The sequence below is a fragment of the Enhydra lutris genome, unplaced genomic scaffold, assembly GCF_002288905.1.
Source record: "Enhydra lutris kenyoni isolate GAN:26980312 unplaced genomic scaffold, ASM228890v2 scaffoldscaffold52, whole genome shotgun sequence".
Lineage (NCBI taxonomy): Eukaryota > Metazoa > Chordata > Mammalia > Carnivora > Mustelidae > Enhydra > Enhydra lutris.
The window spans coordinates 7,001,739-7,029,063 of NW_019154136.1; the positions used below are offsets into that span (position 1 = coordinate 7,001,739).

Genomic DNA, 27,325 nt, shown 5'->3' on the forward strand with positions numbered 1-27,325 from the left:
AGAGCACTAGCAGGGGCAGCGTCAGGCACAGGGAGAGGGAGAAGCAGGCTCCCCGCTGAGCAGCAAGCTCCACATGGGGCTCGATTCCAGGACCCCAGGATCACAACCTGAGCCGGAAGCAGATGCTTAACCCACTGAGCCACGCAGGCGCCCCTAAAATCTCTTTAAAACAGTCACAAATCTCTCTTCACCTCCTTAATGTACACAGCATCGAGAAGAAGATGGGGGGATGCCCTTTCGTATCACACTTTGAGAAAGACCATCATCCCTAAAAGACCAGGAAAGAAAGGTTACCCCAAATGTGGACAGCACCTCTTACCTAAATGCATGTAAATGGGGGGCGGGGTGTTTTTCATTTCCTTCTTTACGATGCTTGGTATTTCCCATATTTTATACAATAAACATATACTCTATATTTTATAACCAGAAAAGAATTTTTTTTAATTATCCAAATAAACCCTAATAAGATGTGGTGACTTCCAGGTCACAGGACACAGCTGACCCCAGACTCAGCCTCTGGAAACAGCTCCTCTGACGGCCACGTCCTCCCGGCAGCCCAGGGGCCAGATCTGCTTCTTTCGAAAATTGCTTTCCTGGGGTTAGCAAGCTACCAGTACTAGGCAGTTTATCTTTGCCTTGTCTCTCTCTTAATCAAGAGCCAAAAGTAACCATCGACATTCTTCCTTTTAGCACTTCATGCCCTGTCTTTGCTCCTTCCCTCACAAGTTCCTTTTCACAAAGCCAGTGAAAGCCGGGCCGCCACCCTCCTGTGGCAGGTGTGAACGTGCACACGGGCGTGTCAGCGCCTTCCAGAGGGGCCGACTTGGTGAGAAGACGGGAAGTAAACACGGAGCCCCGAACGGGGCCTTCCTCTGACATCACGATGCCTCCTGTTAGCAGCGCGGGTCCCCCTGTCCTCTCTGTGCTTCCCTTCAGCCATCTCAGATCTGAACACGACAATCTAGGCACCTGCGCAGCCCTACGTTGAGGGAAGTGTCCAGGCCACTGAGCACCAGCTCGCTTTCCAACCAAGTCGTCATTCGCACACCGATCCAAGCCAAACACGCTAGACAGCGCCCGGACAGACGGGCTGGCTCGGGCCGCAGCTCTCAGCCGCAGACGAAGGCTGTCCTTCCGACGTCTGCAGTGCCCGGCCCGGGCAGCTCCGGGGCGCCTCGCTGGTCCAGGACTGAAGCCGGCTCCGTGCCGGGATGGCCGGAGGAGCGGACTCTCAGAGCCCAGCTCTTCTCGCCACTCCTGCCCCACGGGAGGCCCCGAAGGCCCCAGCTCGGAATTCAGATGGAAGCCCTTTGTTGCGCGGCTCTCCCGCCAACGAGAGCGCTCCCTGCCTGCACCCCGTGCCCCGGCACCCCGCTCGGCTTCCCGGGCACAGCCTTGCACTCCTGCAAGGCCAGCCCACAAGCAAGGAGCCCGGGCACTTCCGGCGAAGCCGACGGTGCAGCGCTCGCACCGCTTCTCCCTCACTGCAGGGCCAGTCTCGGAGGAGAAAAAGGAAACGAAGGAATTAATCCTCAGTGATCCCAGGCTTAGTCATCGCATTCACAGAGCGACTGGCAACTGGCAGCAGGTGTCGGAAGGAAGTACGATCAGCAGTTGCCGGGGCTGAGAAAAAGCGCACAGCAGCTCCCACGCCACATCCGCGGCCGCCTGGGGCGCGGGGCGCAAGGCCAGGGAAGGAAGGAACCGACGGCCCTCCCGACATTCCTTGTGAACATCACCGACCTTTCCACCGTTCAAGACAGACAGACAGACACTGAGACCTAAGGACATCAGCACTGCTTGATGAAAAGAAAATACAATGAAAGTCACATTGTGGGCAAAGCTGCCAGGTGGCCTATTAGTAAAATAATGACAACCACTGGTATGTGGGGAGAAATACAGAGGAATAAGTACTTCAAGCTTTTAGACAAGTTCTTATACAACTTTAGTAGCCATGATAAATATTAACATTGAAATGACAATAATAATATTAATAATAATGATAACAGTAACCAGCAAGCTTCTTTAAGGCACAGCTATGCGGTACGCCCCTCCTGGCCACACCCCTCCCACGCTAACCAGATTTCATCGCACAAAGACGTGCTCACTGTCTGACCAGCAAGGGGAGGGATTCCGAGGTCACTTACAGTGAACGTTTCTGTCGAGCCGCATGAGAAAGGAGATAAAGAAAAAAAGCACAAAGTGAAAAAACTGCAGAATTTAAGCCAACAGTTTTAAACAGAGTATGAGTATCATAAAAAAGTCAATCAGCGGATGAACAAAATCAAGGTTTCCCAGACTTAGATTAGCAAATACTAATGGGAAAAGAAAACAGGAAAAGACTTCAAAAGTCATGATACATTTGGCTTTTTTAAAAGATTTTAAGTAATCTCTACACCCAGCATGGGGCTCGAACTCACAACCCCGAGATCAAGGGTCACACGCTCCAAGGACTGAGTCAGCCGGGTATGCCGACACAGTTGGCTTTTGAAATCCCAGAAAGATAAAAGTGTAGTAAAAATATTAAAAACATTCAAGATTATAGTCTATTTCCCCACTCCCCTTGCCCACCTTCTACCTCCTCAGCTTGATTTAAAACACAATGGAAGAAATGACTCTAGAGGTTGCTTTATAGGTTTGGGCAATTTTGAATTTCCACGTACCACAATTTTATCTTTCTAACAGCTAAATGTGCCGGAGGTCAAACTTAGGCTGTCCTGTTCCTAAGGAAACTAGAAAGTCTGGGGGAACTACGTGACGGCAGGCGTCATAAACGCGCGCAGAGTAACAAGCAGTACCAAGATCCCTGCCATCTTTACGAAGGTACGATGACTCTAGGCTCAAGTGTTCCCACAAACATCAAGAGAGGCCAGAAGTCACCCATGTCCACACCTGCAGCTGGTTCCCCAACCCAGCCTTCGGTGGGGGGGCACCCACTAGGACCAATGCATTCACAGAGTTACCAATTTCGATCTATAAAGACCCAAGTCAAGGGACACTGTCATACAAGAACTGACCACGAGGTGGCACTACCCGAACACAGCATAACCAAATACCTCCCTGTCTAGGGACTGAACCATTACACAACGTTAGCCAGAGTGGGAAGAAAAAAATAATCAGGATGGGAAACTCAATCAGCTCTTCTCCCCTCTCACCCTGTCCTTCCCCTGGCCGAAAAGGGCCCCTGGGCCTTGGGACTTTCTGCCTAACAAGACTGATACTCGTGCCTCAACCTTTAAAGCCAGGCTGGCAGGGAGGCGAGGCACTGAGGGCAATCAGCTTAAGCAACAACAGATGTGCCATTTGGTCCCGATTTTGTGTTTTCTTTTTTGAATTAAAGGAGTAAACATGGAGCACTGAACCTGTGATTATAAAGAACAAAGGGGACGAAGGGCACCTGCACACGTGAATGCCAGAAACCGTTAAGCCTGGGGATGCGAAAGGCATGCTCGTAAACACAGAGGAGTCAGCAAAGTCACAGGTGCCACAAAGCCACAGGGCGGCCTCCCGAGCTCACACATCCCTGGGCCAGCAGGCAGGTGCTAACAGAGCCGATCATTTGATTAGAGCCACAGTAACCAGCGTGCTTACATACATAAAACTCGGGCAAACACAAGGGTGGTGAGTGAAGACCGCCTTGTTTGTGGGCAGGGAAGCCAAGACTCGGCCGAGTCCGCGCATGCACTCAAGGTCACGCAGCTAGCCGGCCAGCAGGCCAGGCAACAGAGTCTGGGCCCCGAAGCTGTGTGTCTGAAGCTGTTTCCACCACACAGCCCTGGCTTTGTCCTCACATGTCGTTTCTGCCCCCTGCTGCAGGACCGCTCACCGGTAAACGACCAGACCAGGACTCTCGGCCTCAGCATTACCGACCGCTTGGCCGGAGGGCTCCTTGTGACAGGGGCCGTGCCGGGCACTGGACAATGGGGAGCCGCACCCCTGGCCTCCACCCACTAGACGCCAGCAGCGCCCCCTCGCACGGCCTTCACTTGTGACAATCCAAACCTGTCTCCAGCCACTGACTGGTACCTTCCAGGGTTCAAATACTCCCCTGGTTGAGACCCACTAAGCTACACAAATATCTTGTGTTTGCCTAAATGGAAGGTCTAAAACCTTGCCGTGTATATAAAAGTTCACGAACCTGAGGAAGGAGACCTTGCTCTTGGTCCTCTCGGAACTCTAAGGGAGTTAAAGTTGCTACAGCTTGGCTCAGAAAAGCACATGGGGTCCAGATGAGGAGGGGCGGAGCCTAGGCCCTGCTTTGTGCATAAGCTATCAGCTGGAACGTTCTCTGGAGCGACAGACCCGTTTTCTATGGGGGCTACCACTGGACAGGCCCGGGCACCCAGGACAAGCTGAGGTAACTGACTGGATGCACAAGGTCAGCCTGGATCGATCTGAGGGGTACCAGAGACATCGCTTGGGTAGAAATGATGGATGCTTACCAGCATGTCTTTTGAAACGACACCAATTATTTTCATTCCCACATTTGATAAATTACACCTTTGAAAACTGGGAGGACAAAGGCTGAAGAGATGAAGTCACAGGGACACAGGAGGTAGAGCTTTCCACCGGGGCTACGAGCAGACCCAGGCCAGTGCTGCTCCCCGGTGGTGCGAACCCTGGGGAGCTCACGGAGGCCCCAGGACCTCCTGAGCGGCCTCGGACTGCGGGAGGCGGGGGTGCTTACCATCCTTTTCAACAATGGAGCTCATTCTGAAGACAAGCCAAACACCCGGGGAAGACGACCTGACCAGCTCCACGACCTCTCCAGACCCCAGACCCCAGGGCCCCAGGAGGAAAGCATGCAGGTGGCAGGCGTGACCCCACCAACAGTCTGAAAAGCTCGCTATGGAATCGAAGAGCCAGCTGACGTCAGCACAACTGCACGCGACTTCATCCCCAAAGCCGAAACCGCCGTTTCCCCAGCACGAGAAAACCCGCAGCACGCCTCAGTACTCACTGGCAGCCGTGGGAGTGACGGTCGCTTGGGGTCCTCGCTCGCGAGGTCCTTCCCCATCCCCGGGGAACCCGTGAGGCTGAAGGGAGGCCGTGCCCTGCAAGTCTTCATCCCCCAAAGCAGAGGCCTGGGCCCGCAGTCTGTCGAGGGTGCCCAGGCCGGGCACCTCGAAACCGTCCCCCAGTTGGGCCAAGGGCGAGTCACGTGAGGCCGGGAGGAAGGGCGTGTCCAAGGGCGAGCTCGGGGGAGACAGAGAGGACAGGGAGGAGCGGGAGGACAGGGAGGCCAAGGACTGTGGCGTGTCCAGGGAGCGCCTCTGCTTGTGGAAGCCCGAGGGCACCGGGGGGTCCAAGAAGGGGGCGTCTCGTCCCAGGGAGTCGAAGGGAATGAGATCGAAGCGCAGAAGCTGGCCACACTCGGCGTCGGGTTTCTCGTACTGTGGGAGGCCGTAGATGTCGGTGAAGCTGACGGAGCTCAAGGACCCGCGGCTGGAGGCCAGCGAGCCCCGGCTGGAGGCCAGGGACCCGCGACTGCTCCCTGAAGACACAGTCAGGCTGCTGGCCGACAGGCTGTAACAAGGGAGGCGCGCTCTTAGAAGGCCCGTGCTTGAGCCCCGCCGCTGTGCACTGCGAAGGGGAGCACCTGCTCGGTTCCAGGGGGAACAGAATCCCGCTCCCTCGCCCCCCGCCCCGGAACAGAGCGTGTCTCTAACCATTCACAAGCATTCGTGAGGCACCTCCACTAGTATTTCGTTTGCTTCTTGTGACTGTCAGTCGAGAGCGGTAGGTAACATCGGAGACTCATACCTGGCTTCAGGTCCCAGCTCCCAAGGCCGACCAGCCGAGCCTACCGGGTCGAGTGACTTGCCCTTTCGGGATCCCCCCCGCCCCGCTTTCTCACTGGGGGCTGCAAGATAATCATGCCTACCTCGTGGTGGTGCGAGGGGGAATTACTGAGAAAATAAGACATGGAAAGCCTGTAATATATATATATGTACTTGAAAAGGAAGCTACCACTGAGCAACCAAATCTTACTTTAAAAATATTCATATTGTTTAGCCAAAAAAAAAAAAAATTAAAACTATCCATGTGCATATGGAGATGGATATATACACCTCAGAAGCTGTAAATTATAAAATCACCAGGCGAATTTGACTTCAGACCCTCTGTTGTGCAGCCAAGCTCGGTTCTCCTCCCGCTCCCTGCACCCTACATCAGCGACTCCTCTTAAAAATACAACATAGCCGCTCCCTGCCTCTGTGTTTACAACCACTTCTGGTTCTAAATTCTGGTACGAGGGAAAACACGTTCAAGGGAATGATGAAGTTCATGGACATGCCATCATAACATGATAATTAGGCATAGTTTGCACTTTTAAAGTTACCTGCTTTGAGGCGCCTGGGTGGCTCAGTCGATTAAGCCTCTGCCTTTTAGCTCAGAACATGATCTCAGGGTCCTGGGATCAAGCCCCACATTGGGCTCCCTGCTCAGCAGGGAGCCTGCTTCTCCTTCTCCCTCTGCCTGCTGCTCTGCCTTTGTGATCTCTCTTTACCTCTCTCAAATAAAGTCTTAAAAAAATTTTTTTAAATTGGGACACCTGGGTGGCTCAGTTGGTTAAGCAGGCTGCCTTCGGCTCAGGTCATGATCCCAGCGTCCTGGGATAGAGTCCGACATCGGGCTCCTTGCTCGGCAGGGAACCCGCTTCTCCCTCTGCCTCTGCCTGCCATTCTGTCTGCCCGTGCTCGATCTCTCTCGCTCTCTCTCTCTGACAAATAAATAAATAAAATCTTTTTAAAAAAAATTTTTTTTTAAATAAAATAAAGTTATCTGCCTTTTTAGGGTCACCTGGGTGGCTCAGTCAGTTAAGCCTCTAACTCCTGATTTCAGCTCAGGCCATGATCTCGTGGAGCCTGCTTGAGATTCTCTCTCTCCCTCTGCACCCCCCACCCCCGCCGAAAAAAATAAAAATAAATAAAGTTACCAACCTTTTTAACTGGGACTGGAGATAGGATGTCAAGCGGGTAGCTTCTTCCAGCTGCATAAGGAGACAATTTCTTTTTTCCTGAAGCAGAATCCTGTAGGTAAGAAAACAGTCCACTGGTGGATTTCAAAGAGGGTGAGTTTATTTTCCCAACAAGAAATTCAACTGTAAATTTCCCCCAAGCAATTTAAGTCTGAATGACTCCATTCTAGAAAACACTTGCAGGTCGCGAACACCACGATAACAGAGACTGCTTGTGTCTTGCTTGACGCTGTCCCCCCAGCACCCTGAACAGTGCCTGATACACCGTAGAAGCTCCAGAGATGGGTGGGTGGGTGAACAGACGGGGGGTTGGGCAGGTGCACTAACAGACAGAAAGGATGAGAGGCTGGACCCGACTAGAAGACGGCCTCCCACGCACAGCACGCAGTAATCCGCTGGAATTCCTGCGAACGTATCACAGTCCCTTGCTTAAGCCCCCTCTGGGCAAAAACGCATGCGATTCTAAAATCCATAGAATTAAGATTAGACACAAATAAAACAAAACAGCAACTGTCACAGGGTTGGAGGGCGTTTTTTCTCTTCTTCCCACTATCTTCAACTTTAGGATTTCTGGAATGAACTCTGTCCGCTGCACTAAGGCCACCGCCTTGAATGGAACCCGACACATCCAGGCACTCAACGCTGAATGAATGAATGAATGTGTTTGCCTCAGAACAAAACAGTCCTTGTTTATAAATCAAACCACGGCATTTAACATGTGACCAAGTAGGTACCCTTAAAGCAGGTCTGTCCTTTGATGGGGAAAAGGCTTGACACCATCCCAATCCCCAGTGATACTCACTAGCCCACCTCGGCCGGAAGACGCCGACCTCGGCCACTTTGCTCCATCTCCACATTGGGTCTAACAACAGCCCTCAGCCTGTTCCAGGGAAAGCCTCCCACCTCCGGGTCCTTACTCCCAATTCAAGCATGCATCCAGTGAAGGGAGGCGCACAGAGAAACGGGCCTGCCTCCCCCTGGCCCAGAAGGCCCCGGCTACAGGAGCCCCGGGGGAGCACTTAGCTCCCCCCAACCCCACCTCGCTGTGCAGCGTGGGTCGCAGACAGTAACCACTGGCAGAAGTGGCCGCCAGGGAAGTGCCTGTCAGCAGCAGGGGACACCCCTCCTGGCCCAAGGCCACTTAGCGGCAGATTCAGGAGACACATGAGGGCCAACTCAGTCCCAGTGGAGAGGGCTCTGCATCCCAGGACTCAGCACCTGGCCTGGTCCCAGAAGAGACTCCATCAGCTGAACGAGCTTGGCCAACCCAGTCCCTGAACCCGGGCACCGAGAGTCCCACCAGCTCCATGGGGTTCTGTGGATTTGTACCCTGGGACCCCAGCACTCATGTGTGCTGGGATTTCCACGTGGCGAGGGCAAAAACAGTCAAGGGTGCATGCGTGTGGGGTCTTTTTTTTTTTTTTTAAGATTTTATTTATTTGACAGAGAGAGAGAGATCACAAGTAGGTGGAGAGGCAGGCAGAGAGAGAGAGAGAGAGGAGGAAGCAGGCTCCCCACTGAGCAGAGAGCCCGATATGGGGCTCGATCCCAGGACCCTGGGATCACGACCTGAGCTGAAGGCAGAGGCTTTAACCCACTGAGCCACCCAGGTGCCCCATGCGTGTGGGGTCTTGAGCAGCAGGGGGCATTCACAGGACAGAGTCCACCCTCCTTAAGAGACAACCCAGCCAACAAACTCCCAGGCCCTCCTACCCAACACACACACCACAGAGTACCCAGGGGAGAGCGGAAGCGCAGGCGCACAGGCGAAAACTTCAGTTCACCGTCCCTTTCCAGGGTCAAAATCAACTCCGCGTTTATTCTGAGTGAAGTGACAGGGCACACGATCGCCTCAAGCAAACTAAAACTCGCTCCTGTATTCCTTTGAGCCGGGCTCTCCCATGGCCACCACTTCCCGCCAGCAATGACATCAGCCACTAATGTCACCACACAGACATTAATGGTGACTATCCAAGCATCGATAACCCCAACACGTACCTCGGTTGGGTAAACTCCCGTGTGATTAGATGACAGCCCTTAGGGCGTCGGTCCGCACGCAGTGACTCAGCTGTGACACGCTACCTATGAAGGCTCATACGTGCATGGCGTACAGCCCTTCTGACGCACCGCATGTGAAGGTCCAGTACACGGTCACATGGGTGATCGCCCCGGGAGGGCTCTCCAAAGCTCGGTGGGTCCCCGCAGATACACTCCTGACAGCCGCGAAATGTGGAACAGAGCCGGCCTCCGACACGGCCCCGGACCGCGCGCGGCAAATGGAAGGCGGTGGCCCGGCACACGCCAAAAGGCCGGGCAATGAGGACTCGGGGTGCCGGCCGGCCTCACCCCTCCGATGCCCGCAGACAGCCCGAGACGGGCTGCGGACAGGCGCCTCTGGGAGCGGGCAGGCGCCAGGCCGCCGGCTTCGTGCTGCCGCAGAGCCGGCAGCTCCCGGGGGAGGCCCGAGTGGCAGACGAGGCGAAGGGGTGGCTCGCCGCCACGCCGGCCGGGCCAGCAACGGGGCTCCCTCCCCGGGCCCGCAGCCGCCTCCCAGCCTCCTGCCGGCCGTCCCGCAGACAAGGGGAACGCATTCCGATGCTGGAAGGGGGGCGCTAAGCAAGGGGCTCCCAGCTCCCCTCGCTGCATGCCCTCCTGCTTCCGAACAGGGAATGGGAACCGCGGGCGCCCGGGAAGAGCTGGGAAGGGCCAGCGCCTGCCTTCCCTCCGCTCCTCCAGGAAACACACCAGGCAGTCGATGACCTGCGTCTTAACGACCAGGACCAATCGAGGGTCATGGGCTAGTTCTCCGAGTTCGCATTTCTGGTTGGACCTTACCAGGACGCTGAGTCCTGCCTGCTCCCAAAACGGCGCAAGGCCACCCACCTTTCCGTGGCGCCCTGCACCGACGTGGCCCGGGCGCGCTGGATCTCCTCCTCCAGGCGCCTCCTCTCCGCCTCCAGCCGCGCCACGTCTTCCGCCGGCCTTCTCTGCTGGACGATGAGCTGCAGCTCCTGGAGCAGGGCTTCCTTCTCCTTGATGAGCTGCAACCGGTCCCTGTCGGCCTCCGCCAGGCCTGGCCATGACTCGTTCTCTAGCTGGGCCAGCTGCTGCTGGATTGTCGAGACTCTGCAAGAGACGGGCCCAGAAAGATTCATGAGGCCAACATAGCACTGAACGTTCTCCACGCCATCGCACGGATTCTGGAAACTCCCTGTGCTAAGTATGGAAATTATTGCACCAAGTGAACCCTAAATGACAAAAAGAAAGCATCTGGAAACGATGGATAATAAAAGGAGCGTGTAGACCCTCTGCATCGCCTGCCCCGGTCTAGGAGACTAGGGATGGCAGTAAGCATAACAGGCCTGCCTCAAAGGACGGACGGGAAGGCTGGCTCCTCCACACCCCAGGCCCCGTGCTGTTCTGATCTGTGCTTTCCTCCACGGCACTGACCCAGAGCAGGACGGAACCAGCTCCTCTCTCCCCACCTGCCATCATCAGGAGCTAAACACAGTGCTAGATCCCCGAGGGATGCTTCTGGCTTCCTGCCTGCTCTGCCGGGCCTAAATGGCAACAGCACCTGGACGGGAGAGCAGTGCACCCAGCACAGGGCTCCGGAACAGAAACCCCTGAGCGCCCGGCGACCCACACCACCTTCTGCGTGTTTGCTTGGCACACAGGCAGCGTGGCTTTGTGTCCTGAGTTGTCGCCAAATGCAGATTAAATGAGATGGATGTGGCTTATATTTTCAGAGCAGCCTTTCACGGGTGGAGGAGAATGGTTTCAGCCCTTCGAGTTTAAGTGGGGCTGCCTAGGAGGGCTATCTGTTTTCAGACAGAAACGAGGGACGCCAGACTCCCCCTGAGCCCAGCGCTGTGGAGGGTAGATGCTGGCGTATATGCCCCAAAAACAAAACCCAGGAACTCCTCTCGGGTCACAGAGAGCTGTGACGACAGGGAAGCAGCAGGGGTGCAACGGCCCTGTAGCCTCTAAGACAGCGATTCTCAAAGCGGGATCCCTGACCGGCAGGCAGCCTCCGCGTTACCAGGGGCTTTGTTACAAATGGAAACGTGGGATACCGCTCTAGGGCTGTTGAACGCGACACTCTGGGGATGGGGACGGGCAACCTGGGCTTTAACAAGTCAGCCAGATACTTCTGACCCTCACTTCGGTTTGAAAACCCTCTGCTTTCAGGCAGCCCGGCCTGGCCTGCTGGATCCTAACTGGCCGCGGAGCTCTTAGGGGCCTGCATTAGGCTCCCAGCTGACGATCCTCACTACGACAGGAATGGCGGGAGCACTCCTGCCACCACCCTGTCCCCTGCCCCAGACACACAAACTCATCGAAGCTGGCATCCTGCCCACTAGGTCCGGACCTCAGAATCCTTCTCAGTGCTGTGCTCCCTGCGGATACCACCAATCAGCAGGGGCTGGCCCACGTGTCAGAGCCTGGGGGCCGGCCCCGCGGCAGCTCAGGCTCCTCTCGAGCTAGACATGAGCATGGGGACTGGGCAGCCTGGCTGGAGCACTGGGTAAGACGCCTTCTTCATGTACCAAACCCATCGAGGAAACCAATGGTAAAAAAAATAAAATAAAAAAATAAGAGTAGGGGTGCCTGGTGGCTTAGTCAGTTAAGCGTCTGCCTTCGGCTCAGGTCATGATCTTGGGGTTATGGGATCGAGTCCCGCGTGAGGCTCCCTGTTCTGAGGGGAGCCTGCTTCTCCCTCTGCCTCTTGCCCCTCCTCCCTGCTTCTGCACACTCTCTCTCTCTGACTCAAAGAAATAAATAAAATCTTTAAAAAAAAATACAAGTTATAGTTTAAATGGGCACATTTACTCAAGTCTAATTCCCCAAGAAGGTAACGAAAACAGTTGAACGTCAGTAGCTTTATTAGGCAAGTTCTTTTCCAACTTAAAACTAATTTCCTGAAAATGTGTTGGAAAATGGTGCCAGATCATGTCACTGAAAAATACTGCTGGCAGAGGCGGCTGGCCGGGACTGGGGATCCAAGTGGGCCGGAACATCCACGTATGTGTGATTAGTGTAATGAAAATTCATGGCAGTCATATAACTGAAGCCCAAGGAAAACATACTCCGAGTCGGCCCATAAATAAGTTGGTGCCAAATCAGACATTATACCCAATGAAATTTCTGGAACGTTCTACTGGAGATCAAAACAAGATCAAGATCAAGACAAGTCAAGAGTAAGGAATGAATGTGAAAGAGAAGAACAACACTGAGCAATTCCATTGTGTCCTCATAATTTTTCATGTCATTTATCCGAACAAGCCACAGGAAAGCCTCTCTGAACCCGGCTGTATTATTCTGTAACGTATACTAATTCTCATTCACATGCTACAAGCGCCCACGTTTTTAAAAGCACTCCCTGTGAGTTTTCTGGGGTGTACATGGGAGGTGATCAAGATTTCACGTGAGCTGGCCCGGTGCTGGTCAGCCGCCGCTCTATAAGCATTCAAGTTGCCGAGGGGGGCAGAAGATGCAGCCCTAGATAATCCTCCTCCTCTTGCCCGGCAAATTTCAAGTCGTATCCACTACCAGAAAAACAGAATGCGGGAAGAGAAGAATTATAGGTGGGAAGAGAGGAGAAGGGCCAACTTCAAAAGGTCTGCCCACTGAAGGACAAGACAAATAGTACAGTGGCCCAAGTGACACCCAGTGTACCGTGACACCGCACAGCTTACGAGACAAGTGCGCACAGACACACGGCAAGGGACCACCTTGGCAGAACAGACAAGATTAGGACGAAACCGACTTCGTGGGGCCCGCCCGGAAAAGCTGTTCGGGCCGCGCTGAGCACGGGGCAAGCGTTTCTATGCTGAAGAGGACTGCTTGTTCACATAATTAAATCTCACAAGGATGCAGATGACTGCATGGTCGCCTCAGAGCTGTGAATCTAGAATACGGATAGATATTGCCAAGTGCCACTTCCTTCCTACAGCCACACTCCAGACGCAGACATTCGGGGGTGATGCACATACGTCCTGTCTGTCTGCACTGGAAGCCAAAAGCTCTAGAAGGATTCCTTCAGTGACTTCTCATGCATTCACCATGGGACAGGCAAGCCGGCTTTGCCTGTGATGCGTTGGGTCTCGTCGACTCTGCTGCCGGCCTACAAACAAGCCATCTGCAAGGACGACACTTCATGTGTCAGGATTAGCGGAGGATATATAACCTCTTGCAAATGCCTTTAAAAGCTTTAAAATGTATGTCCGTGTGCTCATGACAGAGAAGAAACAAAAGCAAATCCTTAAATCAAGCATTCAGGTTTCATATTTATTATGTGATCTCCAAATTCGATCCCCTGAACAGGTTTGATGCAGGCAGAAGTAAAAGAGGAATCATTCTCCCTCACAGTGTTTCCCCGAACAGGTTTTCTGCTACAACCCAGGCACCATTAAACCATGAATGGAAACCTGCACTGATGCTGCAGAAACTACTGAGACCCTCACAATTCACACGGAAATCCTAAATGTGATTTGCATTTTTACTGTAAAAAATGCACTTCTAATATAACACAGTTTTGAGGTATATTTTATATATCTAAAATAATCCTTATTTGAATTTATACCTAAAGTCTGCAGTCTACCATATAATTTTGTGTGTTCCTAAAATATGGCTGCTTTCTGGAAGGGAGACGGAACTCCAGGCAAGCCACGGTCCCATCTGATGGTTACAAGACATTGCAGGACGGCAAGGCCACATTCTGGGACACAGTGTCAGCTTCGAGACATGTGCCTTCAGATTTCAATCGCAGCTACAGATTTGATACTGCTTATGTTTTCTCTCTTTAGTTTTCTTTTTGTAAATATCCATGTAAGTGAACAGCAGAAGTTCAAGAAATCCTAAGCTGAGATCGAGGTCAGGTGGGTGATAAAATTACTGACTGAGCTAAATGTCGAGCCGATTGGAACCCTAACACGACACTGATTCCTGACAGCGGAGGAACAGCAGGACCCATCCTGGCAACACATGCTAAGACACAGAGAAACTGGGTGGGCCAAATGTTTTGTTCCTAGCTGGACTTTGAGTGTTGCTATGGAAACAGCTACAGTTTGTGCACAGTTCTGGAACAAGTGCTCTTAGGTTAAAAATAAGGAACTATCTGTGTCACTGGGATTGGTTCAAGCCTTGTTCTTCCAAACTGGCTTTGAAAAATTCTAAAATTTTGGGGTGCCCAGGTAGCTCAATTGATGAAGTGTCTGCCTTTGGTTCAGGTCAAGATCCTGGGGTCCGGGGCACCTGGGTGGCTCAGTGGGTTAAAGCCTCTGCCTTCGGCTCGGGTCATGATCCCAGGGTCCTGGGATCGAGCCCCACGTCCGGCTCTCTGCTCAGCCGGGAGCCTGCTTCCTCCTCTCTCTCTGTCTGCCTCTCTGCCTACTTGTGATCTCTATCTATCAAATGAATAAATTAAAAAAAAAAAAAAAAAGATCCTGGGGTCCTGGGATCAAGCCCTGCATCAGGCTCCCTGCTTAGCAGGGAGCCTGCTTCTCCATCAGCTCCTCATTCCACTCTCATGCTCTCTTTCTCACTCTCTCTCAAATAAATATTTTTTTTAAAAAAAGAAAAGAAAAATTTTTAAATTTTTAACCAATAATGTGAAAATATTCCAATCATAAGGTCTGCCTTGAGAATCCAAAGTGACTTCCCGAAGGGAAACAAAGAAGCACTTATTTGGTACATTTCACATGAGCCAGAGTTGAAAACACAAAACCAGTCACCACGAGAGTGGCGGTTTGGTCTAGGGAATTCTCTAGCAATCACTACCACTTGGAATTATGAGTCCCACTTCCACAAACTTCCTTTAGATCTGAATACATCCTGATACTTCTCGTTGTCTAGAACACTGCATGTTGACAATTTCACGACTCTGAAAAACCATCTCAAATCTAGATATGCAAGGGAGATATCTCTGAAATACATACACACCCCCTCTCCCCCAGCTTAGAAGTGGTAAAGCCCAGGAGGTTTTGCAGAGGGTAGGCAAGCTGAACTTCTCGTGGAGGAATGATCTTCCCTAATGTCACATGTCTACAGGCTGTCCTGACCACGGCTCCAAGGTGTGGCCAGCCGAGCGCCTTGCCAGGTGCAGCGGGCAACCGTGTGACCCACAGCCGAGCAGGTTACAAGCCAGGCGCTCACTCGCTCACCAGATCGAGCCAGATCTAGAAAAACTCACTTCAGTGACTAGAGGCAAAATCGAATTACTCCACGGGGTCTGGAAAGGTGCCCTGCAGCCACCTCAGGGGAGCAGAACCCCAGGTGCCCCAGAGAGGGCACCGCGATCAACGGCCTTGCTGGACAGAGGCTGGGGCTCTGCCGACAAGAATGCTCCACAGACATTTTAAAGCAGCTTCAAGTCCAATGAGAACAGCAACTCATCATCAAAACTCCAGATCCGCCTTCTAAGTGATCCTTGGCCACGAAGTGGGCCTCTGAGAACTCTCTCTTTGGGGCCATTCGCCTCCTTTAGGCTCCAGGGAGCGCCATTCACATCACACGCCACACAAGCCCCTGCGACTTGAGGAAGGGGGAGGGGCTGATGAAGGGCAGCCGACTTTTTATTTTCCCAAGTAGAGATTTTGCAAAAACCTACTCACATCAACTATCATCATCATTTTGTAAGAGGAAGGTATTTTAACAGGAAAAAAAAATGATCAGAACAAGAGTTCTTTAAATGGAAAAAAAGCCCATCTGCATGATAAAAACCCGTCACTGCACTCCTTTTCCCTGTGCGCGGTGGACCGCGGTGGAACAGGGACACTTCGGGGCAGTGCTTGGGAAGGAGGTTGGTCTGTCCTTCGCCCTTTGCCAGCATCTCCTCCATCGCTGTGGGTCCCCGCAGGGGAGTATCTTCTGAGGTTTTACTTCCTCTTCTCTTTTCTGCTCACTCCTAGCCAGGCTCTCTAGGACTTTTTCTTCCCTCCTCCGGCAAACTTCACTCTCACTAGACCAATAGCTATGGGATTTTCTTATGATTCAACCGTGAATTCTTTTCCTTTTTCAGTGCACACTGTCTCCCAAAGTGAGCTCTGCCACCCCGCGACATCAGTATCACCTAGATGCCAAAGATTCGCAGACTGGTACCTCCCCCTGCCCTCTTGGACATCTCCCCACTGGGACGGCTCACACTGAACATTCCCGACTCAAAGGTCCTAGAATGCCCAGCAATTTCAACTCCTTTCCAAGGCACCAGTGGTCCGCCATGATGCGGTCCTGCCTCCCTGCTCGCAGCCTCTTCCATCCCCATCCCCACTCCCTTTTGTTCTGCAACTACAAGCCTGTCCGGCTGCCGCAGACCGACCCCCCACCTCCTCGGAGACTTGCGATCGCACAACTTTCCGCCCTGATCCCTGCTCCCCAAATGCACAGGCACCCAGAATCCCAGCATCCTTCAGGGTGTAGCGTCAATGCCATCTCCTCCAGCACCCAGGAAGAGAAATCATTATAGAAAGAGTCAAGATCACAAGCCTCTTCAAATGTCCATGAAGGCCCAAGAGCTGTAAGCTGAGCCTGGTGTGATTACAGATCCTGAAATGGAGAGACCTTCCCCACCTGTTAGATCCCTAGAGACAGGCACATCTTGATGCCTTTTCTCTCCTCAGCTCAAGGGGAAGTACCTCAAGGCTCCCATCAGGACGTGGGCCGTGGGGAAGGGACCCAAGAGCAACGCCGTCCGCCTGGAGCTGCCCTGGGCCCCCAGGACGCCTTCTGCCTGCCCGCTGCCGGAAGCAAGGGCCAGACAGCAAGTGCGACCGGACAGGGCCTTCGTCTACTCATCCAATAGCTATTCAGTGGTATTCAGCTACTGGAATCACAGCAATGACCTAAACAGACAAAACTCCCTGCCCTTGTGGGGTTTATGCTCTCGGAGGGAAAAACAGATGATAAAACAGAAAACACGCACGCAGAGAATGGGTTAGGTGGTCACATTTGCTGGGAGCATCGGGGTGACAGGGGCGGGAATGGGGCATGCTACTTCATTCCGGATGATCAAGGAAGCATCTCCAACAAGGGGACCAAGAGGAGAGCAGAAGCCACCTGACCGATTTGAGACAAAGTGTTCCACCGGTAGGAGAAGAAACAGCGAAGGCCAAGAGCACGGTGCGGGTGTCCTCGTGCTGCTATAACAGAAGCCCACAGACCCGGGGCCTTCAAACCGCACACATCATGATCTTAGAGCTCAGAAGTCCAAAGGCCAAAATGGGTGGGCAGGGCTATGGTCCTTCTATAAGCTCCAGGGAAGAATCCATGGCACTGGCATTTCTCAGGGCTGCCCCCAGGCCTCGGCTTGTGACCCACACCTCTCTGATCTCTGCTTCCCTCCTCACATCTCCTTTCCAGACTGTCCCTCTTCTAAGGGCCCTAGTGATGACATTGAGCCCTCTTGGGTCATCCAGAACTATCACCGATCTCAAGGTCCTTAACTTAATCCCATCTGCAAAGTGTCTTCTGCCACGGAAGGCAACACAGCCACCAGGTTCTGAGCACTGGGAAGTGAACATCTTGAGGGGGCCGTGATTCTGCCAACTCTGGGCACTAAGTCAGGAGTGTGCCCGGCAGGCTGGAGACCCGGTGTGTCCATCCATAACCGGGCAAGGGAGGACATGGAAGGGAGTGGGCTAACGCCCGGGGTTAGTGGAAAACTGGCTCCTCACAATAGGGATTTAGAAGCAAAAGCAGAAGGCCAAGAGTAAGGTTTCTCAGCTGAGGCACTACTGACACCCTGGGGGGCTGAAGTCTTTGCCGTGGGGCCACACTGTGCATTGTGGGCTGGTCGGCAGCCTCCCTGGGTTCCGCCCACTGGCTGCCGGTAGTACCCTGTCGCTAGCCCTGAGGACCGAAACTGTTCCCTGGGGAGCAAAAGCAGCCTCCTTCAAGGCTTGAGAGCCATGTGGAACGGGAATGACAGCATCTAACATGTTTTGAAAGGATCACTTGTCTAGAAAAAAGAATTCAGGCCCAGCAATTAAAAGAATCAAAAATCACACAAAATTATGTTGAACAGCACGAGGAAATGCACCATTCACACCAGGGAGAAGCACATGACAACTGAGAGAAGGTCTCTGCCTGTTACTCTAGTAAAACTGACAAAGAATGAAGATGTTTAATTGACATTGGTGGCAGTGCAGGGTGGCTAAGTCATTCTGGAAGGCAATGTCGTTATCTATCAAAACTTTCTTTTTTTTTTAAAGTAGGCTTCACGTGGGGCTCGAACTCAGGACCCTGAGATAAAGACCTGAGCTGAGATCAAGAGTCAGACGCTTGACCAACTTAGCTGCCCAGGCGCCCCTCCGAAACCTTTCAACATATGTGCGTTAAGATCTGTACATTTCATCGCTAAGTATCAGTCCGACGAAACAGTCATTTCTGCGAGGCTGGGGCCTGTGAAGAAATGTGCGTTGTTTGTGAAAGGGAAGAACTACACCCTGTCTAAGATGCCTGTGCGCGGAGGGAGGGCTGTGCACTCTAAGCCAGGTGCCCATCACATCCTCCATTTAACTACACGGGCTTCCTTTATGCAAATGTTTAGGTAAAAGCCTGGAAGGTGTCACACCAAACCATGAAGGGTAGGAAGCGGGATCAGAGCAGGGGAAGTGGGTGGTCTCCACTGTGTGCACCTGCGACAAAAACAATGTACTCGTGTACTATTTTTATAATAAAGACAAAGAGGAAAACAAAAGTGCGCACGCACACGCACACGCACGCACGCACAGCCCCAGCAGGTCCTGGGGTAGGGTAGCGAGAGGTCGTCACCCACAGGCAGAGCCACTGATAGACCGACATATTCTTGTTAGCTGGGGAGGAGTTTATCTCCCAAACAGGCTGAAGACCATACGTCATCGCTTCGCATAAAGCACACTGTTTTTTCTGAAATGTCCAGAACAAGGTCAGGTACCGCACAGATAGGAGTACAATCTCCCATTCTCCCAGCAGCTCCTCTGCCCCCTGCTGGGGGGTGCGGATGAAGCTAGTGGGGTCACCCGCGCATGGCGGCCAGCAGGAAATCCCACGGGGATGGCCACGCTGAGGCACCACAGTCCTCCAACTGGAGCAGGGGTTCTCGGCCTCGGCACTGGTGACGTACGTTCGTTCTCTGTGTGGGGCCGCCCAGCACGCCGTAGGATGCTGAGCAGCGGCCGAGCAGGTCCCCCAGAGCTGTGACAACCAAACCTGCCTCAGGACGCGGCCAGAGTCCCCTGGGGGTAAAGTCCCCTCTCCCCCGCTCCGCCCGGTGGGAACCACTGTGCTAATGGGAAAAGGAAACACCGTGCTTGTGCAAGCCGATCCAGGACGTCTCCACGCGGGTACCTGATATTTAAATGTGGCCCAGGGAGCCCAGAACGGCATTTCTGGCCCACTGGGGTCCTGCCCCCTCCACCCCCGCAGCTGCATGCAATTCCTAACAAGGTCCTGGTCATCCTGAAATAGCACTGTCGTTTAAAAGATGCCCATGAAATGCAGTGTCCCCCCCTGAATAATTTTCTTAAATATTTGCCTTTTCACCCAAATGTCGTCTCAACATTTAAAAGGTTACTCACTGTGTACCCGTAGTACCTCTAGAAAACAAAGAAATCACTTGCTATGTTTAGTAAATGTCGCAGCAAAACACGTAACAATTATGTTGCAAAGCATAGCAACCAACTATTTTCTGCATTTTAATACGACACAGCAAATTCCAGCACCCACACTGTGCGGTCCAGCAGAAACATGCAAGAGCGAGCAGAGGCGGATCCCAAGCCGACAACGGCCCCTGACAGACAGCCTCGAGCTCAGGAGAAGGAAGGCACACAGGGCACACGGAGAACACCACCGCAGTGATAAGCAGCACAGCTGACTGCCCTTGGCAGTGGTCCGCGTGGAGACGTAAGGCCCAGCCCAGACACGAGGTGAGAAGCCAGGAAGAAGCGGGGCTTCGAGCTCCGAGCAATCAGAAAGCCCATGTCCGCTCGTGCCGGCCTCCAGCACGGAGTCATCTGATCCGATTGTTGCTATTTTTACATTTTCTAAAAAGGCAACAAAGTGGATTTCCAGACATCATGAACGATACAGTATCTGCAGCCGACCCAACTATCTCATTTCCAGAAAGGACCCCTGACCCCACCTGGCACTGCGCTCCTTCGCCCCCCCCCTCAGAAAATAGTTCACATGTGACTAAAAGACTTTTTTTTGAAAAGAGATGCTTCATAGCTTCCTGAAGCACATATGTGGAAATAATTTGGTTTTAGGGCTCTTTTCAGAAGACATAAAAGAGAGAGAGGGTTTCTAGCAAGGGGACCCGAAAGCTAAGGCAGGGTCAGAATACGGGAACCAGGGTCCTGCGAAGGCGGGGAGGAACGTGACGTGCCACAAATCTAGCCTGCCTGCAAGCGTTCCGCAGTGCCTCTCCATTCTGCCCTTGTCCGATGCTTAGGGCTGGGAGAGGGGGACAGAAAGACAAATTCTAAACATGTACAGACAGGCTCAAGTCTCCATTCTCCGAAGGCGGATGATTTACAGCGAAAGTCAACAGAAAAGGCTGGGCTGCAATTCTCTCCACCCAAGTTCCGCAGCTGAGGAACTGTGAGCACCTGCTGACCTGGTCCTTATTAAACTGTCTTTTAAACCAAGATATGTGACTGTTTCCATTAACCTCTGCAGTTAGAAACGGCATATATAAAATATAAGGCAATTCTGTTGAAGCAGGTCCGAGGGACAGCGGCTGGTCGGGAGGCAGGGAGGGCGGGGGGTGGAGACGGAAGCTGGGAAGTCTCAGTCTTTTTTCAGTCATGGCTTCAGAACCGTCCACAATAGTGAGAATTACGCATTTTAAATGCACGTGAAATTCTGTCATGGGCATTAAGAGCCTTACCCAGAAAGGAAGATCGTGGATTTTGCATTCTAGCAGACACTGCTTTCTGATAAAAAGTGGACAGTCCCACCCTGGAGCTCCGTAAAACCTCTTTCCAGGGCAGAAAGGAAGGAGGCAGAAGGCGAGGTTTGAGAAAGGAGCTTCTTACCTCTTTCTGGCTTCCTCATACTGCCAATTAAGCCTGACGCGGTCCACGAGTCTTGTTTTATCATCAAAGACAAACTTTCCGGAACAGAAGGAAAAAAAGGGGGAAGAGACATATTAAAGACATATTTTCAAAACAGAAAATTCATTTAAACTTTCAGCGACAATGGAGAATATTTTAATCTGTCTTTGCATTCCCATTTCTCAAGGGTCTGGAAGGAAACACACCCAACAGGGCTCGCCCGCCACCCTGGCTGGTGGAAGCTGCAAGTGGAGCTGGGAAGACTTTGCTTCCCCAACACTGGTGGATTTTTTTTTTTTTTAACAGTGGAAGTGTATTCATCTATTGTGTAATTCTTAACAACAACAACAAATTAAGTTTAAAAAAAATGGGGAATTATTTAGTAGAAGTTGACACAAAGGCAAAAATATTCATCCCATTTTGTACAGTACGTTCTCTTGTTCTTCAACGAATGCAGAAGAATGTTCTACGAAGTCGCAAGATCTGAAGAAGGCGGACTAGCTGGGTGAGACATGGGCTACAGGCCTCCTTCGAATGTTACGTAGCATGTTATAGAACTGAAGGTCAAAAGGAAGGAAAGCAACGTGTGGAAGAGTCTGATGGGGCCCGTCACCCCAGGAGCTGGAACTGAAACGTGGCTCTCTGACGTGATCACTAGCTGTGCTTAAATATTTTCATACCAATTATGCTGAACTAAACAAATTCCTAAAACAAAACCAAAAAGACCTGTATGGGAGATAACTATAGTTCACCTCGGTTACCTCTTCCTTCATTCCTGAAAACATATAACACTAGTTCATTAATCAATTATCTCTGTAGCTCTGACCTTACCTAGACCACATGTTATAGCCACTAAGTCTTTTTTTTTTAAGTAACCTCATGTCAACAAACATTTGAAAATATTATTTGTGCTAAATTTATTGATACCAGTTTTTATATAAGTCAATAGGAATTTCTCTACATCTTTATTGCTTTGAATGAGGGATGGAGCAAGCATTCTCCAGTGAGACGGGTCACCATTGTGCACATTTTAACAGCTTTGTCCGAAGCCCTTCTCCATGGTTTCCTTAACATAAATATCTTTAGGCTATGACATCACAGCTCCAGAAACTGTCTACACTGGAAATGGCTACTTGTCACCTCATCACCCGGAGACTCCTGCAGCTGACCCCTCATCAAGACCAAGAAATGTCATTTCTTAGAACCTCTTCTCGGGTACCTGGGTAGCTCAGTTGGTTAAGCCACTGCCTTCAGCTCAGGTCATGATCCTGGAGTCCCGGGATCAAGTCCCACATTGGGCTCCCCGCTCCGCAGAGCTTCTCCCTCTGACCCTCTCATGCTCTCTCTCTCTCTCCCTCTCTCAAATAAATAAATAAAATCTTTAAAAAAAAAAAACAAAAAACCTCTTCTCAATGCTGTCCATAGATCTCTAAGGTCTTTGTTTGCACTCTTCTTTGAGAATAAAATGGTCATCTTGGTCAAAAAAGGAGAAACCTATGGCCCAATGGATTCAACAGGTTCCTGTTTCACGGTTCCAGTGTAGTCCTATAGCACGGAAGTGAGAATGAAGTCAGTTGCACAGATGTCTAAGATGGTCCCCAATGGTCTCTGCCTCTTGGGACTAACCCCATGTGAAATTCCCTTGAGAATGTCCTAGGGCCGTGATTTGACTGTAACCAGTAGAATACAACACATGACGGGAAGATGACGGGAAGCCATTTCTGTGATTCCATTATAAAAGATGGTGACTTCCATCTTGCCAACAGACTCAGTTTGCACACTTTGAAGAAGCAAGCTACTGTGCTGGAGAGGTCTGTACGGTAAAGAAGCAGAGCCCTCCGTCCAGCAACCTATGAGGAAGTGAATCCTGCCAACAGTCATGTGAGCTTCAGAGTGGCCACTTCCCCAGTCGAGCCCTCAGATGAGACCCCAGCCCTGGGTGACTCCTCCCTGGCAGTTTCGGGAGAGCCCCTGAGGCAGAGGACCCCGCCCAGACTCCTGAGCTATGGTGTAAGTCTGAGATAATAAAGGCGTTAGGTTCTGGAGTCCCTGGGTGGCTCAGTGAGTTGGGCCGCTGCCTTCAGCTCAGGTCATGATCTCAGGGTTCTGGGATCAAGTCCCACATCGGGCTTTCTGCTCAGCAGGGAGCCTGCTTCCCTTCCTCTCTCTCTGCTTACTTGTGATCTCTCTCTGTCAAATAAATAAATAAAATCTTTAAGATGCTATGTTCTGGAGTAATTGGTTATGCAGCAATAGCCAACCAATCCAGTTCAGCCTTTCAATACACTTTTTTACAAGTGCATGATGTAGTAGAAAGCACAGATGTTTAGGCCTCAGAGATGTCAATTCAAACCCAGGAAGACCTGCCTCTCCCTGGCCACATGACCTTAGGGGACTTGGCACCTCGATCCCCTCGTCTATCAAAAGGACATGGAGGGGTGCCTGGGTTGGCTCAGTTGGTTGGGCAACTGCCTTTGGCTCAGGTCATGATCCACTCAGTGTGGAGTCTGCTTAAGTTTTTCCATTTCCCACTGCACCCCCCCACCCCTGCATACCTTCTCTCTCTGAATAAATAAATCTTAAAACACACACACACACACACACACACCCATACACACACACACACACACACACACACACACACACACACCCCTAAACTCAATTCTCAGAAGGAGTCTGCTGTTTTAAAGAACCCAAATCACAAGGTCAGAGGTAATAAGCAATTCAATTGCCTTCCAGGTCATGGAGTCTTCACAGCTGGATTTTTCCTTCAAACATAATGGCACAAAAGGGAAAACATTTCTGAAGAGAAAGTGGCAAAATCAAATAAATGAGTGATGGCAGCACAAAAGCAGCTCTTTTCTGTCCTGGCACCCTCTGCTCGTGCCCCCGTTCTTGGCGTACCTCTCCAATGATGTCAGTCTGAGACCCAGCATCGCAGAACTGCTGAGGTAAGGAATCGCTGAGCACACCTGGATTGTGAGGGAAGTCTTGCGGAGGGTCGCTGAGAGAAAAGCTATTCCTGAAGCCATCAGTCAGCTTGGCCAGGCTCTGCAAGAGAAGGAAACGAGTTATTTGAGTTCTTTGTGTGTGATAGAAACTTTCTAACCCTAACCAATGTGAGGCGATGGGTGTGTTAACAAACTTTATCGTGGTCATCATTCCACCTTCTATGTGTATAGCAAATCATCAGGTGGTACGCCTTAAATTTCTAAAATTTTATCTGTCAATTGTACCTCAATATAATGGGGGGGGCACTGCCATACAAAATGTTGTATCGATAGATGAGTCTGACAGAGATGAATGCCGCCTTGAGATTTCGATACACCACACAAAAGGAAAACCACTCCCAGGTGAGGTTTATGTATTTTTAGAGCCTGATTTTTCAGTCATAATTCTACATGGTTAAGAGTCTTCGCATATGGATGTTAGTGTGCCAGAAACTAGAGTAACTGTATCTCCTTGTGTACATAACTCCTTTGGGTGGAAATAAAAAAGAACTCCGATTTTCTACAATTTTATAGAAGACTCTGGAATATCTCTCTCTCCAGCAGACGTTTCCATAGACACCAGAACGCGCAGGTGCAGCATGACATGCATAGCTGGCTCTGGATCCAGACGAAGGTATGCTGGAATGGGCCGATACTGTTACGGTCATAAAAGAACAACTTCTTAGATTTTCCTAGAGAAGATGTTGCCCAGGCCTCTCCCAGGAGCTTCTCAAAGAGGACGCTGGGGTCTGGAGCTTCTTACGGAAATTCTATATCCAGAGTCCCCGGTGGGGAACCCACTCGAGGAAAGTGGGTGGCTTGCCCCAGCTCAGCACACTTGGAAAGGCCAAGGCAGAGAAGTTAGTTCAACCTTCTGGGGCAAGTCCTCCAAGCCCCCATGGTGGATTACCACCTGGTTCACCCCCGGAGTTTGGGCTTAGATTAAATGGGAGATGCCCATTTGTCCAACGCTGCCCTCAGAGGCCGCAGTCAGTGGCAGGAGCTGTTCTTGCCACCAATGCCTGGAGAAAATCTAACCGTTGACCATTTAACTCTCGTGACCTGGGAGGGCACCTGAAAATACCGACTGGTGGGTCGCACCTCCAGAGCCTAATCCAGCAGGCCTGGCGTAGGGCCCAGTAATGGGCAGTTGAACAACCACTGTGTGGACACTCCACAAGTCTCCTGACCTTGACTTCGGAAGCACTGCCGTGCAAGGCAGTTACGTGTGCACCTGTCTCCATTGGGCCACAAGTCCGAGCTCTGCTTCACATGTCCTTCTGCAGAATCTAAACACACGCCTACCAGGCACTCAGGGCGTTGAGCAAAAAATGAAAGCCATAACAGAAGCACCGGAGTGCACCCCAGGACCAAGTCAAAACACCAGTGCACCTCCACATGCAAAAAAATCAAGCTTTTCCTAAAAATACCCAAATCCCCAGAAGTTCAAGGGACCAAAAAATAAAGCAGTAGAAAGCTCCAACGATCCCAGCCACATAACTAAAATCTGCCCACGAGCTGGAATACTATGCGGCCACATCGAGGAAGGCAGAAGCCCGTGCAGACACATGCGGAAAAGGGGACAGGGCATTAGGGTCATGTGAGGAAGCCCCACCTTCCTGTGGGGACAGTGGAATATGTGTTCATGCTCTCCCGTGTCTGTAAAAATGCTGGCAGGCCACCCAAGAAGCTAACAGAAGTAGTTACCGGGGATGAGCGAATGGGGTGGCAGCAAGACTTCTCATCAGACTTTTTAAATTATTTTTATTATTGAACAATCTGTTTCGCCAATTGTTATGGCTTCAACTGTGTCTTCCCCAATGATACGTCCAAGTGCTAAGAGCCCGTGAGAGTGAGCTTATTTGGAAAGAGAGTCCTTGCAGATGGAATCAAGTTAAGGTGAGGTCATACTGAATCGGAGTGGGTTTGAATCCAGTGGTTGGCATCCTTATAAGAAGAGAAACATGTAGACACAGAGACACAGGGCGAACACCATGGGACGATGAAGGCAGAGATCAGAGCGGGGCGTCGGCGAGCCAAAGAACGGCAAGGATCGCCAGCAGCTCCCAAAGCTGGAAAAGGCAAAGAAGGGTCTCCCCTAGAGCCTTCAGAGAGAGCGTGGCCGTGCCGGCACCTTGACCATGAACCTCTGGCCTCCAGACTCTGAGAGAATGACTTTCAGGTGCTCTCTCCCAGTCTGTGGCACAGTGTCATGGCAGGCTTAGGAAACTAACACCCACACTTCTAAATATTTTAATACACAGTATGTAGAAACATACACACACATAAAGAACACACATACATGTATGACATGTACGTACGTTTTAAAGTATATATGAATTGTATACATGACAAATACATAATATATATCATCAACCCATAGTTTCCTAACATGTTACCGAATAGACAGATGGACACGCAGGCAGGCAGATGGACGGACACAGGGTGCGCGGAGGGCCAGCCCCTACCTGCATCAGGTCCCGCCTCTCCTTCTCGCCGGTGCAGATGGCTTTCTTGATGGTCCGGAGCTCGGTCATTATCGCCTGCGCCTCGTCCGGTTTGTAGCTGGTATGAGCGCTTGACATCTTCCGATCGATCCTGGTTTAAAACGAAAACGCAAGAGTTAATTCTGTGCGAGAGTCCAACGATCCACTGAACAACAGTGAAAAACTCAGAAGCTTTTTAGAAAGGTGGGACACAAGTTAAACACATTGGTTTGGCAGAGAAAATTAAAGATCCCAGGAAACCTTCCTTGCTTGTGGTAATACACAGAGATGAGGCTCGACCTGCGGACGACTTTCTTTGCTCCAGGAACAGCCAGCGCAGGTGAGGACTTGCCGGTCCGGTTCTCACGACCTCTACTAATGATTACGCAACCAACAGTGGCTTGAGTAATTTCCTGGGATTTTAAACTCCTCTCTGAGCGGAGGATCACGTCTTATTTGTTTAGTCCCAGCACCTGGGTTAGTGGTCAAAAATGTCTATTAAACAGGGGCGCCTGGGTGGCTCAGTGGGTTAAGCCGCTGCCTTCGGCTCAGGTCATGATCCCAGGTCCTGGGTTCAAGCCCCACATCGGGCTTTCTGCTCAGCAGGGAGCCTGCTTCCTCCTCTCTCTCTGCCTGCCTCTCTGCCTACTTGTGATTTCTCTCTGTCAAATAAATAAATAAAATCTTTAAAAAAAAAAAATGTCTATTAAACAAACATACGAATGACATCTGCGTGCAAGCACATAAGGGACAGAAGAAAAGTTGTGAACGATGCAATAACGAGGCCCGCATATAAAACTGCGAACTCCCTGTCTCCTCTACCTTTCTTCTACCTCA

At 51.4% G+C, this 27,325-nt stretch overlaps 1 protein-coding gene across 1 annotated transcript in view; it reads right to left on the bottom strand.

Moving 5' to 3' along the window:
* Positions 1 to 27,325, bottom strand: part of LOC111157107 (WWC family member 3) — a 72,272-nt gene that overhangs the window by 20,010 nt on the left and 24,937 nt on the right. Inside the window, exons 5-11 of the mRNA XM_022518349.1 lie at positions 26,471 to 26,600; positions 23,917 to 24,063; positions 20,995 to 21,068; positions 9,863 to 10,105; positions 6,942 to 7,031; positions 4,961 to 5,526; positions 1,049 to 1,484 (exon numbers count right to left, since the gene is read on the bottom strand). Of these exons, the coding sequence (XP_022374057.1) occupies positions 1,049 to 1,484; positions 4,961 to 5,526; positions 6,942 to 7,031; positions 9,863 to 10,105; positions 20,995 to 21,068; positions 23,917 to 24,063; positions 26,471 to 26,600 (1,686 nt within the window). The remainder of the gene's footprint in view (positions 1 to 1,048; positions 1,485 to 4,960; positions 5,527 to 6,941; positions 7,032 to 9,862; positions 10,106 to 20,994; positions 21,069 to 23,916; positions 24,064 to 26,470; positions 26,601 to 27,325) is intronic.